The sequence below is a fragment of the Heterocephalus glaber genome, unplaced genomic scaffold (genome assembly GCF_053883595.1).
Source record: "Heterocephalus glaber isolate CG9 unplaced genomic scaffold, H.glaber_assembly_v1.0 deba00000676, whole genome shotgun sequence".
NCBI classification, from domain to species: Eukaryota; Metazoa; Chordata; class Mammalia; order Rodentia; family Bathyergidae; genus Heterocephalus; species Heterocephalus glaber.
In genome coordinates, this window is record NW_028258156.1 from 7242723 (window position 1) to 7259832 (window position 17110).

A 17110-nucleotide genomic window follows, 5' to 3' on the forward strand; every position below is an offset into this window, starting at 1 on the left:
AAACAAGTCCAAATCTGAAATTAATAGAAGGAAAGAAATAAAGATTAGAGTGGAAATTAATGACTGAGATTAAAAAATACAAAGAATAGGGCCGGGGATTTAGCTCAGTGGTTTCTCTGCCTGCTGCGCAAGCACAGGGACCCGAGTTCGATCCCTGGTACCATAAAAATAAAAAATAAAAAAAAATTAGAAAATACAAAGAATAAATGAATTGAGAGTTAAAAAAAATATGAAAGATCAACGAATCAAAGAGTTGATTCTTTGAAAGAACACAAAGGAGATCTGGAGATGAGTGTGAGGAAGATGGGAGGAAGGGTAAGGGGAAGTAAAAAAGGCTCAAGATTAGAAATACCAATTCCCCAGGATGAACTATTTACCAAGCAAACATACACTAATATAAAAATCAAAGAAAAAAAATATACTTGTGTTTGAACATACCTGGCTCTGGTTGTGTGTACACATGAAGGGAGATGAACTTACTATCTTTGTGGGCGTTTTTGATAGTACATATACCACTAGGCCTTCAGTGAAGACTACTTAATTCCCCCAATCTACCCGTCACCCTAAACAGAGGTTGAAGATGTTTACCTTTTGATCATTGGTTGTATTACTTAGAGGATAGTGTAGTTGAGGTAACATAAGAAAGAGGGGAAAAAATCAGTGTGAAGTTAGGCTTGTCAGCTGAGTGAGTACGAAGGTTTGGCCTTAACCTACTGAAAGAGCTAGTTTCAATCTGAAGCCTATGGGTAAAGGGTTCTTTTCCATTCCCTGCATTCCTAGGTACAGGGCACAAGATAGACAGACAGTACCAGAGTCACTCATGGGGAGATGTGCATGTGTGAGGAGGGTGCACAAAATTTTATCCAAAACAAATAGAATTTAAATCAGTTAAGTTTTATTGAGTATTTCACATACGTTTCTATGCTTAGGTGCTGAGAAGATATGAAAATAGGAAAATTGGAAGCCTGGAAAAGATGTGAGTAGAAGGGTCTCTTAAATGTCACTACTTCACCCATATGAGCATACACACATACACAGGCAGACACACTAATGCATAAGGTCCTGTCTTCCTTGGTCTTGGCCTTTCCTGCCTCCGGCTGTTACACTCTGCCTCATTTTTCAAGTTCAAGATTTTTGATAGGTTTCCCTAATTTTACCAAGAGCTATCCATAATCTCAACTATAGTTTATGAAGACTGAATGTATATGGAAAAATAGATACCAAATTAGAGAGGGAAAAATGTCAAATTATATTCCAGCAAGGTGGATGCTTAAGTATCCAGACAAGGCTGAAAAATTTCAAGAATTGAGAGCCACCAGATTTCAGAGGCTGGATTGTCTGAATATCTGTATAAGGTGTGGTTAGAACTTGGCCCCCAAAACCCATCCAGGAAGGCAACTATTCCTATCTGAAAGAAAGCAAAAAAGAAATTTAGGAATCTCTTATGGATTCCCAACAACAAAAAACTAGCCATTCCTTCAAATTATGTTCACTGCCCTTTTTTGGAGGGGGCTTCCCAAGTGTATCATTTGGCATTATCCCAAAACAGTAGGAGATAGTTTGGTAAAGAAGTTCTCACTTCTTTTTTTCTTAGGAAGGGAAAAAAACCTCCACTTAATCTTGAATATTATTTCCAAAATTTTTATCAAGTTTCTATAATATGCAACAGGTGCAAAGCATGAGTATGTTTTTCCCTTAAAATACTTTTAGTGCCTTGTTAAAAAAATTGCAAAGAGTATTGTAGAAACACTACATAATATTCATAACCGTCCCTTAAGGTTTGCACTTCTTTTATGGACATGACTTTTCCTCCCTTGGTATGAAGGGTTAATCTAGGACCTTTGCCTTGAGTTATATCCCCAGCCCTTTTTTATTTTTTATATTTTATTTTTAGACAAGGTCTGGCTAAGGCACTAAGTTGCCTAGGCTGGGTTTGAACTTTTTTTTTTTCTGTTGAAACAGGGCCTCACTATGCAGTTCAGGCTGGTCTTGAATTCACTGTGTAGCTCAGGTTGGCCTTGAACTTACAGTGATCCACCTGCCTCAGCCTCCCAAGTACTGGAATCACAGGCATGTGCTACCATGCCTTGGCCTGGGCTCAAACTTGTGATCTGAGGTACTCCTAGAGTGCTTGGATTGCAGGTATACAACACCATGCCTGGGCTAACATGCTCTTTTAAAATCATATACCACATATAACTGCTGATTTTTTTCCTGCACAGAGTGGGGCTGTCTCTTTAGTAAGGACCTGTTTAAAAGCAAAGGTGGCTGTAATATCGTGAGACAAAGGCACAGTGAAACCTTTAATAAACAGTGTTTCCAACAGCAAAGTGTGTTCTGAGTTGAAAATTGTTTCATCTTCTAATACTTTGAAAACTTTAGGGGCCACGGATTTAGCTCAGTGGTTCCACCGCCTGCCTTGAAAGCTCAAGGTCCGGAGTTTGATCCCCAGAACCAAAAAAACCCTGAAAATTTTAGGGCCCAATTACTTTTAGAAACAGTTCCATAAAACCAACAGATAAAATTTCCTGTGAAATGCTACACAATGTTGTACTGGCTCATTCATCCTCATGAACTTGAGTACTCACAATGAGCCTAGGCACTGACCTCAGTGATGCATCTACTTCAGAGTTCTGGGTAAGAAAATGCACTGGGGAAAACTTGGTCCTGATGATTCCAGGAAAGATGGCACCATATGGTTTTCTGCCTTTGTAATTTACAGACTCTGATCTCCATCCTGCTGGTTTCACTCCTTGTGTATGCAGAGTCCCTTTTTCTCTAGGGCAGAGTCTCCCCTGTTTTCACCATATAAAAGTAGTGACTCAAGATCTTTATACAGTTCTAAGCCCTCAGCCCATCATTTCACTAGCCAGAGTCCAAATAAAAATTGGTGAATTAAGTCAACTTTTATTTAGACATCAATATCATAGGACATTACCATGCTACAGTTTGAGAACACCAATACTAAGAGAAATAACCAGACTGAACACAGATAATTCTTTAAGCAATCACTAAACACTTGATGCAAGTACAAGACGGGGAAATGGAGAATTGGCAGGTTTTACAAAAGAATGATAACAAGAAAAAATACCATTTCAATTCAATATAGTAACCCAACACCACTTCTATCAATATTCAGAAAAAAGTTAAGATTTTCTTTGCTATCATTTTTAGTTATCAAATAATACAAGTATTTACCTTGTGCTATCAATGATATCCAAGGACTATATAAAGACAGCAACTTAAAGGAATAATGTCTTTATTCTGGATCATTCAGTGAAGTTATACTAATTAAACAGTTCTCTCTGAAGATTAATTCCTTGAAAGTGATCACCACTTTTGGCTAGTATAGGATCCACACAAATGGGTCCCAATTTAAGGAGAGAGACATTCATTTTAATATTTCTCAACATATTAAGTCCAAAATTTTAAACTAAATCAACTCATATACAGTATTTCTCATTGAGAAGTCTACTTGAATAATGAAATAATGTTCACTTGAGGTAATATAAGATACATAATAATTTATAATTAAATTAGCATCTCTTTTAATATCAGATTTTTTAGGGAGTACTGGGGATTGAATTTAGGGTCTTTATATTGAGTTATACTCTCTTTATTTCATTTTTAATTTTAAGACAGGGTCTAAGTTGCTAGGTTACCCAGGATGGGCTTCAACTTGTGACCCTCTTGCCTTATCTTCTCAAGAATGCTGGGATTACAGCCTTATGCCAAGGACTAACTTGTATTGAAAGGTTACAGACAAATACTAGTAAATGGTAAACGTTTTTCAAGATGATTTTTTGTAGGAAAAAAAAGCAAGAGGGCTGGTATGGCTCTGATAAAAACATTTAATAAATATTGTAATGAGATTCTAATAGTGTTAGCTTTAGAGAATGTGGATATTTTTATCAGTTGTTAATTCCTCAATTATTTGAATTTTTCCATTGGAAGTCTAAACATTTGTGGCTTAGTATACAAAGGAGCAATTAATAATAGGTCATTTGTAAGAGCAAAGCAAGACATCAAATGAGAATTCTGAAGTTACAGTCTCATTTCCAGGGTTGTGCATATCTTCTCAACTGTCCAATAAAAAAAGAAAACCAAGGACAGTATTAGAACTATAGACCATAACACAGGTCTAAGAGTCTTCCCTCATTTGTCTTATTCTAGAACTAATGGTCCCTGATTCCTAAATGAAATAAAAATTCTTGTGGCCCATCTGTAGACAAAAAGAGCCATCTATTTTATTTTAAAATAAAATATTTTCTACAAAATTTCGGTTTTATTGCTTTTTCACTGCCAAAAATCAATGCCACAGTTAGGCTATTACAGAAGCTGTGGTTTGCAGAATTATAATTTACACTGTTATAATTTTAGTTTTTGTTGGGGGAAAATGTTTATAATTTTCCTTGGTATATAGCTAACACTTTGGCTAGTGCATATTTCTGTTACTGTCTACCATCTTAGACCATTAGAGGGAATTTCTTATCAGGTGGCAGAGAAAATGTCATATAATCTCACCTCAGGGATCTGCTGATTCTCGAGCTCCATAACATAATCTAAACTGCTGAGACCCTGGACCAGCTCACCTTCCCAAAGGTAGCAACAGGCTGCTCTCTTGATGCTCATAATGCTGATCAGTTCTGGAGACCAGGACATGGAAAGGAACCTGTCTGTCTTGGTAAAGACAGGAAAGAAACTAGCCTAAGCATACAGTGTTAAAATTCCTATTTGTCTTTGGGTCTAGAGCAGAGGTTGGCAAACTATGGCCTGAAGGCCAAATCTAGCCCATCACCTGTTTTCACAAATAAAGTTTAACTGGAATGCTGCCATGCCCATTTGTTTATGTACTGTTTGTGGCTGCTTTCTTTCTATGGCATCAGAACTGAGTAGTTATGGCAGAGAACATATGGCTTAAAATACCCAAATAGGTTAATCATAACCGTTACCAGTAGCTTTTCATGTGATTCACTGTCTTCTCCCTCAACCAGTACTGTGCCTTCATGGAGGTATTCTATATAGCTTGGCCAATAAATTTGAGAGACCTGAGCTTGCTTCACTTTTATATAGGACCAGTCAATAATGAACTGCTAAAAAAAAAAAAATAATAATAATAATAATAATGAACTGCTAAAGCATTATATCCCTTTTAGGAATTGTACTGAAGGACAATACAGAAGGAAAGTATGCTGCACTGGCAGATTTTCAAGCAGTTCATTGTTTTTGTCCTTTCCATCTTTACGAAGAAAAGCCTCAGGTTGGTTTTTATCAATATGGGAGCACTGCTAATGGTTTATTCAGATGAATATAAGCTGGAAATAGGCAAGAATGTTGACAAAGAAAGCTGAGGAAGGGCAATGTAGGTGGGCCTCCTGAAAGACACACAAATTTGTGTCCCACATGAATTTTTATCAGTGTTCACAAGTACAGAAGTTTTGTGTATAGAACTACATCTGCGTCTTCCATCTCTAGTCAATTCGACGCTTGCTCATAGCACGAATAGAGCTGCCAAAGTCAGTAGTCACAGAAACTAACAGATTACTACTGGCTAGTGCTGACATTGTCAGCAATACTGACTAATCCAGAGTCCTTGATTTGTTACCATACATTGAGGGAACCAGTTAGTTACCTAATAACAAGCTAACTACATTTGGATTTTTCTGTTGTTGAAAGAACAATATTTTGCCTTCACTGGAATTGATGAGATGGATTTGGATAGGCCTTTTCTGTCTGCACCCCTGACACCACCACCATATATCTTTTTACAAATGCCTTGTATATCACCACTACATTATTACATAAAATGCCTTCAACCATCTACTCCACATAGAAACGTGTATCAGGTAAGTATTCTCAGATCAAAAAAACCCTCAATCTCATCAGATATCTACAGTCAATAAAAAATGGGCTTACAAAATGATGAAAGAGACCATTATGTGCTTGGATTTAGCATGAGTTATGGATACCACCTTGCAAGTTACGTATGTTAATTTCTAGGATTGTGATTATTTACTCTGCCCCAGCAAAACATGTAGTATCAGAAAAATATGGTATTATTTCCTACATAGCCAAAACACATAGAACTAAGAAACAAGAAGTAAAAATGTGAGTGGGTCCTCTCAAAGCTTTAATTTTTTTTTTTTTTGGTACTGGGTATCAAACTCAGGTCCTTGCGCCTGCAAGGGAGGCGGTGGAAACACTGAGCTAAATCCCTGGGCCCTAACTAATTTTTTTAATTGTGTTCCTAGACCTGTGGACTCAGACTCTGCTAGCCCAACTGGCATAATATGTATTGGGAAGGACACTACAAATTGGTGATTGGTCTACAAGGTTGGATTAAAGATAAAATTTATCTTTTTTCTTTGTGATTTCTAGGTTTTCTAAATTTTCTAGAATGATAATGTATATCTTATATCAAAATATAATTACTAAAGAAAGAAAATACATCTAGCCCCACCAGCAGATTTCATTGAAAAGTGAAAGCAAAGAGTTTGAATGAATGCAATGAGTTGCAAACAAAATGAAACATGATAGAATTAGCTTCCTGCTTTCTTTGGTAGCAATTCCTAGAAAGCATTTCAGAGAAATTACAGGAACATCTGAAATCTAAGTCTTAATCCTCACCTGTAAAATAAAGATGATAACTATGTATCTAGTAAGGTATATAAAAGAACAGCATAAACTAACATTTCTAAAGGTATGAGTTATTATTCTTGGGGCAAGTAGCTATGTGTTTAGTGTTTGCAAAAATAAAACAAGAATAAAAATTACTTACCTTTGGGTTAAAATATCTACAAGACTGTGGTTGGGAACCTCCAAATAGGGCTATGCGGTAATCATGTTTCTTTCTTCTAGGCCTTGTGCCGTCTACAAGTTCTTCTCGATCCTCTGGAGAAAGTAGATGGTACCTCATTCCACCTGTAGAAAAACACATGGGAACTCTTCAAGAACTTGAGGCACTAAGGCAATGCTTTGAAAAGGTAATGCCCAGACAAAACAGTGCATTTATTTCTGTAACTATGTTTCATCATCCCTAAGTGTTGGAGGACAGTGAGGGGAAAGACATAGGAGAAACGTTTAAGCACTTGACTCCTAACCAATTTATTATGCACAACAATCACCATTATTGACTATGTATGCCACCCATTTATTACATACAAGTGAATTACCTGGCTTCTCAAGCAACAGCCACCACAAAACATTATATTGAAATCCAGATCTCCTCAGTGGTTCTTAATCTTAACTGTACATTAGAATCACCTGGGAAATCTCTGAAACTATTCCTGGGCCGTACCACAGACCAATTAAAGTATCTGGTGGTAGGGCCCAGGCTCCTTAAACACTTGCCATTTAAAATACGGTTCAAAGAGCAGCAGCTTCAGCCATCTGAGTTTGTAGAAATGCTGGATCTAGACCCTACTTTAGACCTATTGAATCAGTAAGTTTGCAAACTTAACAAAATCCCAAGGAAATTCAGATGTACATAAAACTCTGAAAAGCACTGTCTTGAATGACTTTCAAATGCAGTGAGGATTCAGAATAGGATCTTTTTCCTTCAGGGCTTCCTTAATTTGGTCAGAAGCCACTTAATCAAAAACTGTTTAAGGTATTATTTCAAACTAGTGTGGGAGACATGGATTGCCTATCAACGTTAGACAGGAACCTAGGGAAAAAACTGGAGCCTGACCTCATATTTTATTCTAAATTCCAAGTCAATATAAACTGGAATATGCAATAAAACTCTCATAAATGCATTAAAAGAAAAATAGAGTAGTTTATGAAAAAGAGGCTCAGAATGGGAAAGTCTATAAATGAAAATAAAAAGGAGCCAAGAAAAAATATTTGGATAACTATATAAAAATTTATTTACTTTATGGCAAAAAAAAAAAGAACCAAGATAGTAATAAACTGAGAAAATATAAATGAAAAGTATAGAGACATTTTATTAATTAAAATTAAGACTAGCAACTGAACAGAATATTAGATGAAGTAGCTGAATACACTTCACAGAAAAAGAACTATAAATAACTCTGAACATATGAAAACATGCTTACTGCTCTATTGAAGGAATTTACAAATCAAAACCATACTTTTTTTCACTGATCAGAGGGTCAAGATCACAAACTGTCTGGAATACAGGATATGAGGACATGTGGTAAGGTGGCACCTTCTGGCACTGCTGGTGGGGGTGTGATGGGTATAACCATCTGGAGATTCACCAAAATTACCAATGTACACACCCTTGAACCTAGAAATTCCCCCTGCTAGGAGCCTGTCAGCCTAATTGTCAGCCTACTGTTAGGAAAGTGGTTAAAAAATTATGGTACTCAATAGCTACACAACAAAATATTAAATGTGACCATTAGGAATGGAAAAGGTTAATATGTTCTCTTGAAATGATCCCCAGGAAATAGTGTGAAATGAAAAAAAAAATGTAGACCAATACACAGTATGTAATACCATTTGTGTTAAAATGTGGATTTTTATGCATCTGCACAAAATTTCATACCTGTACTTTATGTACGTGTATACACAGTCTCAAGACTGCCTCTGGAAGGATACACAGGTTAACAGTACCTCCAGCATCAAGGGACAAGGGGGCAGGGAAGAGGGCTATAAGAAAGTCCTGCTTTTTACTATGTATTTATACCTTTTGAATTGTGTATAATGTACAGTATTACTAATTTAATACTGTATCACTTTTGTACATTAGGCTGCGTTAGGACTGAGAGAAACAGTATGGAGAATAGTTTGTGAAGGAAGGAAAATCATCAATATTTAGTATTTCCTTTCCTTCTAGAGTTTGAGGAAAAGCACTGTGGCATAAGAATTGCTACAGACGGGGATTCAGCTCAGTGGTTCTGCCACCTGCCTCACAAGCACAAGGTCCTGAGTTTGATCCCCGGTACCCCCCCCCCCCCCCAAAAGCTAGAAACCTCAGAGGAGGCTCTAGGTCAGGGGTCCATGTTTTAGGTTAGAGGTTGGCAAACTTTTTTGGTAAAGGGTAGATAGTAAACACCATAAGCTTTGTAGGGCCCATTTGGTTTTGATGAAATATTCTGGATGTTTTTGTTTGTTCATTCATTTTGTTTTATAATCTTTCACAAAAGTGAAAAACGACCTTTAGCCCAAGGCTAGATTTAGCCTATGGATGGTTCTCAAAGTGTGGCTCCATGGCCAGCAGCAGCATCACCAGGTGGAAACATGTTGGAACTCCCAATGACTGGACACTAGCCCAGACCCCCTGAATGTGAAACTCTGGGGTTTGACAGCTACTGCTCCAGGAGAGTTCCACCCAAATTGAAGGTGGCATGTATAGTTTATGATCAAAATACCTGCAACAAGAAAAAAGAGCAAAAGAGAGAGATGAGGGAACTGTTTCCAATCAACAGGCCCCTGGTGAAAGTAGCTGAGTAGGGGCAACTGTGCTGACCCCAAAGGAAGCATGAGCTGTACTCCTTTGCTGATAGGTTTTTTTCCCCTCTTTTAAGAGAGGGCTGGAGAGACTTTGGTACTTTTGGACACTAAAGGAGCTCATGTTCTTTGGGCTTACTCCTTTGGGAGTTATCCCTTCCAGCATCAAGTATTATCATGTGTAAATTCTGGGCAAGAACTTGGCCTGGCTCTTTGTGGAGGACTTAAGTTATGTACCTTACTTTGGAACTTGTTTTCTTTTAGGTATAAATTAATTTGACTTATTTTATCCTACTTTTCTATCACTTTTTTCTGTTTTGCTTCCTCTCTGAAAAGGAACATAAGTCTGATGGTAAGAAGGCAACTGCAGAGCTGAAGAAGGGAGGCTGGAGGCCTTTGCCCAGTTACCCCCACCCAGGTCCCAGGGTTTTCCTGTGCTTAGTCAAGTGGGCAAAGAACAAGTCATTGTTCTTCATTAAAAAACAAAAAAGCTTCCTGTTTAAACAACCTAATCTCGCCACTTGAATTTCTCAAATAACACTCCAGCCTTTTTCTAAATCAATTTAAAATTCACATATCAACTAAGTCCTAAACCTTCAGGCCAGCTGGTTGTCTTCAACAGCTCATGCCATAAATGAAGAAAGAGTGCAACTCTCTACCCAGTGAAGCTGTAAGGCTAGAAACGTAACAGTTTGCAAATGGAGTGATAATGCAAAGTCTGATATTAGCACATATGAATCCAAAAGACAGAAGCCCTAATCTAAAGCCATTTTCTTGGTGCTGATTTTCTTTCATCCCTTGCATTTATTTAATCCTTCAGAGGTCACAGGTGAGCTGAGATATACAAACCCTTCTTACATATTAAGGAGTAACACCTGACCTATATATAACCTCTGTGAGGTTAAAGGGGTTAGTGGTCACCTGTGCACTACCTTAACACCAAGTCTACACCTTCGTTTTTAAGACACTAGGCTTTGGTCCAAGTAAATGTGTGAATTCACCTTTCCTATTTTTTTCTACCACTTAAATATCAAGGATGTGTCCTTCACTCACATTCTCTTTTTTCCCCTGGAAACCATATCAGGGTTCAAACACTGATAGTCTTTAAAAAAATTTTTTCACTTTCATTTGACAAAAACATGCCATGTGGTGTGTCATGGTTTTGGAATTACGAAAAGTTTCCATATTACTGAATATTCATGTAAAATATCTGTAGTAACTATAGAAGATTTCATTATATGAATATATCATAATATTTTTCCAATCTAGCAACAACATAGGGTTAGCTTACATATAGCATAAAAGAGATACTATTAAGTAGTAGCTGTGAGAGAAATCTAATGGATTAGCCTTCCAAACCAAGGGACAAATGACATAATAATCTCAAATGTATTACCACTCTTGAGGATACCTTAGGTGGGAATGAGCATGCTCATTACTTTTATGTATTGTATTTCCTTAAATTTAGGCCAGAATCCTGCTATACTCCAAATGAGATGGCAAAATGAATTAAGAGTTCAAAGCATATTCCAACTATCTTCTAAGAGAGGCTTTCTTACTTATTATACGTAAACTGAAATCTATCAGGCTGCCCCATTTGTGGATAACTGAACAATGAATGGAAATTCAAGAGACTGTAAGAGTTAACAGAAGTACACTTAACTCAGTATATCATAGTCATTATACTAGAAAATTACATATTCCATGCCTGTTTAAATAACAGCCTAAACTTACACTTACAGGAGAATGACAGATCAGACTTTCACAAACATCCTTTTGAGGGCATGGTTAAGATCCCAAGAGAATACAGTACAAAAATGGAGGAAATCAAACATCACAATGTAAGTAAGCATTAAGAGACCCTGGAACTCTTTTGAAGGCTTTCAGTAATAGCAGAAACCTAGAAATTGTTTTTACTGGCCCTATGAGGGTGAAAAAATAAGGTCTTGGACCTGGTCAAGATACGGAGTTGGAAATGAGATCTCCGCCTAAAGCTGGGTTGCTTGGATTGGTAGTTATACTTTTAGTGAAAGATGAGCTAAGAGAAAATATCTGCCTGATGGCCAAGGGAAAAAGTTGCCTGTAACTTGCCTGTATCAACTTCAGCTCCAAGTGGAGGTAGACTCTCTTCTTTGAGAATTTATGATGACAGCCCTGCCCTCATGCAAGTTTGATGTTTGGATTTATCCTACTTGCAAATCTAGGAAACTATAGACAAGAAAAATTCCAAGTAGTCCTCAACTGTTTTACCCTGGGGGACTTGGCAAGAACAAACACTGTTCTCTTCTTAAGGAAAACAGAGATGGGGCAGGGATTTAGCTCAGTGGTTTTGCCGCCTGCTGTGGAAGCGCAAGGACCCAAGTTTGCAAGTGCAAGGACCCGCGTTCAATCCCCAGGACCAAAAAAAAAAAAAAAGAATAGCCTGGGGTACATAGTGAGATCCTGTCTCAAAAACAAAAACAAACAGAAAAAAAGGAAAACAGAGATGTGTAGGAATTCAACCCAAGCCTCCCAATATGCCTGGAGATTAAGATCAATCAAATATAAGTACACAGTCCAAAATTACAAAACACACAAGGAATTAAGCCATTGAGAATAAGTCAGTAGAACTCACAAACAGCAGTGTGTGTTCCTCAGAGACTTCAGATATTGGTTACTCAGTACAGAATATAAAACAGCTATGTTTACAGTGTTTGAAGAAATGAAAGAGCTGGGGTGCTGTTCAGCGGCAGGGTGCTATTCAGGGGCAAGGTGCTTCCTTAGCTTGTGAAAGGGCTCGTGTTTGATGCCCAGAACCACAAAAACAAAACAAACAATAAATGAAAGAAATGAGAACATGAGTAGGAAAAAAAGATCACCAAGAATAATGAGCTAAAAATAAATAAAAGGAAAAGACAATTCACAATGTCAACAACAAAAGTATCTAAAATAAATTTAAGAATGCAGAAAATGTAAGAAATTACAACTCCTCCAATAACATATGATAATTTAAATAAATTACAATAATAAAGAAAGGTACTAGACTGAAGAGAAACTGTATGTATGTATGTATGTATATAGATAGATATGTGGATATTTATTTTATCATGTTTCAATTCAGCGGGAAAAGACAAATTATTCAATAATAGCATTAGGCCATCCTATCCAACATTTAGAAAAAAAAAATTCACATCAAATAAATTTCAGTAACATGTAAGGCTTAAAGTGGGGAAAAAAAGAAATTCATAAATTATAAGAAGAAAATTTAGATAATTAGAAAAAAAAATTTGGGGAGTAAGGAAGACCTACCAAATACATCACTAAAGCTAGACACCATAAAAAGACCAGTTCAGACTTAATATAAAAACAACATGAGATTGGAGTTGCCATTTTAACACCTTTTTAAAAATTCCTCATCTTAAAAGCTATTCCAAATACCAAGGACAGAGGAAACAAAAACTCTACATTTGATATTACTAAGAGGCTGTTACCCCAAAACACAATTAATGGAGATAGCTAGCAGATGGAGAGTGTGTGATACCTAAATGGTTGTATAAGGAGACACCAGTGAAAAGCAAGCCTGGAAAGATCACAGAGAGATACTCCAGAAGGGGGTTGTGGAGATGAAAACAAGACAATTCTGGGATTCTGAATAAAAAAACAGCTGAACTCCTTCCTAGGTCTCCTTCCCCTACCATTAGATACCTGCCATACCTCACTCTGTGGGCAGAAAGAAAGAATGGTCTTTGGAGAACTGAATCAGATATTCCAGACTCAGGAAACAATGAGAAGAGCTGAACTGAAAAGTGGGGTAAAAAATATACCCTAATCCAGCTCCCAAATGCCTGCACCCAGATTATAACTCCTTGAGAAAATAGCTACAGATAGACATCTTGGGGCTCCCAATTAAAAAACTGACCTCTAATCCCATTATCCTGCAGTTTAGCTCATGAACTGAGATGCCTGCTCTATCAGTTCTGTAGTAACTCTTTTTTTTGGTACCAGGGATCGAACTCAGGATCTTGTGCTTGTGAGGCAGGCGAGGTGCCACTGAGTTAAATCCCTCGCCAAAATGAGATAATAGTGTTGTTTTTTTTTCAGTACCAGGGATTGAACTCAGGTCCTTATGCTTCCCAGGCAGGCGAGGTGAGGTGCCACTGAACTTCATCCCCGGCTGTAGTACTCTTATATGACTGACAGATAAATCCAAGCATTTAAGAAAATCTTCAAACAACAAAACTAGGACAAGAAAATTCAAAGGTAATACAGAAAACATAGACAACATAAGAAAATTTCAAAGACAATATAACAATTACTTTGGAGTGCTCAGATATTACAGTCATGTAATAAGAGATTAGAGAATAAGTACTGCAGGGCTTGGTAGTGCATACCAATAATTCTAGCACTTGGGAGGCTGAAGTAGGAAGACAGTGAGTTCAAAGCCAGCTTGGGCTACATAGTGAGACCCTTTCTAAAAACAAAAAGCCCCCAAATCCCCAAAAAACCAGGAAGGCGATGTAGCTCAGTGGTAGAGTGCTTGCCTAGCATACATTAGGTCTTAAATTCAATCCCAAGAACAGCAAAATAAATAAAATAAAGAGCTAGGAAGAAATTAGAGAATAAGTAGAAATTTGAAGAAATTAAAAACAGAAATAAAAGGTTTAAAAGGAAAATCAAGGCTATCTCCAAAGAGGGCTATGAAACATAGATGGAAACAGAAGAGGCCAAAAAAAAAAAAAAAAAAGATTAAAGACTTAATGACTAAAGAATCATAGTATCAATAATAAAGAATGAAGAAACCTATGACTGAGAATGCTCCAACATGACAAAAAAAAAGATGCATATATATTTTAAAATATCCAAATATCAGTGATTAAAGAAAAAGATATTACTTATAAGAAAAGCATAAAAAAAGATACAAGGATCAGATTGGTTGTAGACTCCTCAAAAGTATCACTGGAAGCCTGAAGATTATGAAGCAATGACTTCAACATGCTAATTGAAAATGATTTGCAACATAATTTTATATCTAGTTTAACTATCTTTACAGTGAAATCATGAGGGAGATCTGTCAAGTCTCCAAATATTTGCCAATCATATACTCTTTATCAGGAAACTTTTAGAAGATAGGTTCCATCAAATAGAATTAGGAAGGGAAAAACTTGGGATCCAGGAGTGAAAGGACTTCTAGGCTGTATGAAGGGAAGCCCTGGGACAAGAACTGAGCTTCAGGCCTACAGAACAAACAGTCCATATTGGAACTGGCAGAAGAAAGGCTTTATCCTGGATGTTTCCATGAAATAAAAGCAGTAGCTTGTTTAACTGTACAGGTAATTTATTAAGTGGCATTTTATAAAGGTGTTGAAGGCTTGGGACTTAGCCTACAAGTCAAGAAAATGAAAAAATAGATTAATAATTATTTCCAGGCAAAAAGAGAAATGCTGTTTAAGAAAGAAAATGTGATGACAGCACATTGTTAAATAAAAAGGAAACACCAGAAACAAAGTGTATGAAAGATATTATACACAAAAGTAGAAAAAGCCTAAGCAACTTTCACTTTCTACCACATAAAACCCTATAAAATAAGGGCTGAGGCTAAGACTCCTGCAGAGGACTGAGAACCCCTAGGGATTAATTATTTAGAAGAGCAAATTCTCCCTGGCTTCTGAGTCTGATCCATTTTAATGGGTTTTAAGCCCATGAGAATTGGCTTATATGATCAGGATATATATGGATATTAAGGCAACTTACTTATCACCATCTTAAGGCATTCAGGATTGTCTTGAATAAGTGGTTCAGCTTGTACCGTTTTACTTAAGAAATTCTTTGATATAAGTGGAAACCTGACTTTAGCAAGGATATCAACCATAAATGGCTGGCGATTAGGTTCATCATATTTCAACCACCTGACTGCAGCATCATAAACCTAAGGGGGAAAAAAGGCATAGTAAAGTTCTTAGATGGCAGAAACAGTCCAATTACCTATGTTTATTCTCACACTGAAGGGGGAAAATCTCATAAGGAGACAACCAGTTATTCCAGTATTTTATTAGATATCTGCTTTCAGCCTGAAACACTTTGCCTATACTTCTGAATAGTTCACAAACTGCTCTAGTGGGTCAAGAAGGTGATATGTTTTCAAGAAGTCACTACTACTGCATAGTATAATGACAGGGAAAGCATTAAATTTATAAGTTTTAAAACAAAATATAGTGTCCTTTTTGGAAGGAGGTACACTATACTGAGAAAAGTCTATTGGTCAATGACAGCTTCAACATATGCTCTTTTGATACTAGAAAAACAGGTTTTCCAAGAGGCTTTCTATCTCAGGAGATATGAAGTTCATTCATAGTTTTATTTCAACCTTATATTCCTATATTGTGATATTGACAGACTGACGTACTTTCTAAAAACTTTAAGATATAAAAATTCTAAATTTAATAATCATAGAATATTTCTATGACCATTGTTTTCCTAAATACTGTAGCACTCATTTAATTGCACTGAACAAACTCATGAACATAATTTACTTTATAAATCATTAATTTTAATACCTTGAAAACAAATTTATTACTTCATATACGTACATATCTACCATATATATGTTTGAGCTAACTAAATTAGTTAATTTTGAGGTGGTATTAATAAGGTTCAATTTTTTTTTTTTTTTTTTGGTACCAAGGATCAAACTCACAGATAAGGCCCAAGTTTTGATCTTTCTATGAGTTAAATTTCTATGGGAAATGGTCTTTTCAAAAAATAGGGTTTTATTTTAGAATAGTTTTAGATTTACAGAAAAGTTGCAAAGATAGTGCAAAGAATTCTCATATACTCTGCATGTAGGTAACATCAGTGTAATTGTTACAACAAGCCAATATTGTTAACTAAGGTCCATATTTTTTAAAAATTTCTTTCATTTTTATCTAATGTTATTTTTCTGTCTCTAATGTTATTTTTCTGGTTCCATGAAGGATACCATATTGCAATTAGTCATTAAATCATCTTAGGCTTTTCTAGACTGTGACAGTTTCTCAGACTTACCTTGTTTTTGATAACCTTGACAGTTCTGAGTTCTGGTCAGGTATTTTAATTTGGGTGTGTCTGCTGTTTTACTCATTAGACTAGTGCTATGGTTTTTTGGGAGGATAACCCTAAGGTGAAGTGCTGTTCTCATTACATGAAGTGTGCATGCAATCAACGTGACTTATCACTGATGATGTTAACCTTGACCAGAGGTAGCATACATAATATTTGACAGGCTTCTTCAGTCTAAAGTTACTTTTTCTTCCTTGTATATGAGTCAGTTAATTCTGATTACAGAATTGAGTTTTAGGGTTTGACATAGGGTCGTCTTGCTATGTGGCCCAGGCTTGTCATGAACTCAACTCCCAGATTCAAGTCACTGGCTCCATGTCAGCCTCTTGGGTAGCTGAGAACTGAGGCACATGCCACTGTGTGTGGTGTACTGAACTGAGCTTTTTCTTTTGGCCTAGTCAGATCATCCAGTCTAACTTGTCAGCTTACACTCTGATACTCTGAGCCAATTAGAAGACAGGGCAAAAGAACATGGCCCAGGGCAGTGGTGCTGAACCCACAGCAAGCTTGCCTTTGCATCACTGAAAGCTCTAAGGTTCACCATCACTAGCCTAGGGCAAACCTTTTTAGAACAAAAGCAACTCAAAGCACAGGATCTCATATTAGTGTACTAGTTTTC

General features: G+C 36.7%; 1 protein-coding gene across 3 annotated transcripts in view; it reads right to left on the minus strand.

Moving 5' to 3' along the window:
* Positions 1 to 17110, minus strand: part of Klhl7 (kelch like family member 7) — a 65007-nt gene that overhangs the window by 13968 nt on the left and 33929 nt on the right. For all 3 annotated transcript variants that reach the window (XM_004839563.4, XM_004839561.3, XM_004839562.4), the window contains exons 6-7: positions 15148 to 15322; positions 6779 to 6921 (exon numbers count right to left, since the gene is read on the minus strand). In XM_004839563.4, coding sequence (XP_004839620.1) covers positions 6779 to 6921; positions 15148 to 15322 — 318 coding nt within the window. The remainder of the gene's footprint in view (positions 1 to 6778; positions 6922 to 15147; positions 15323 to 17110) is intronic.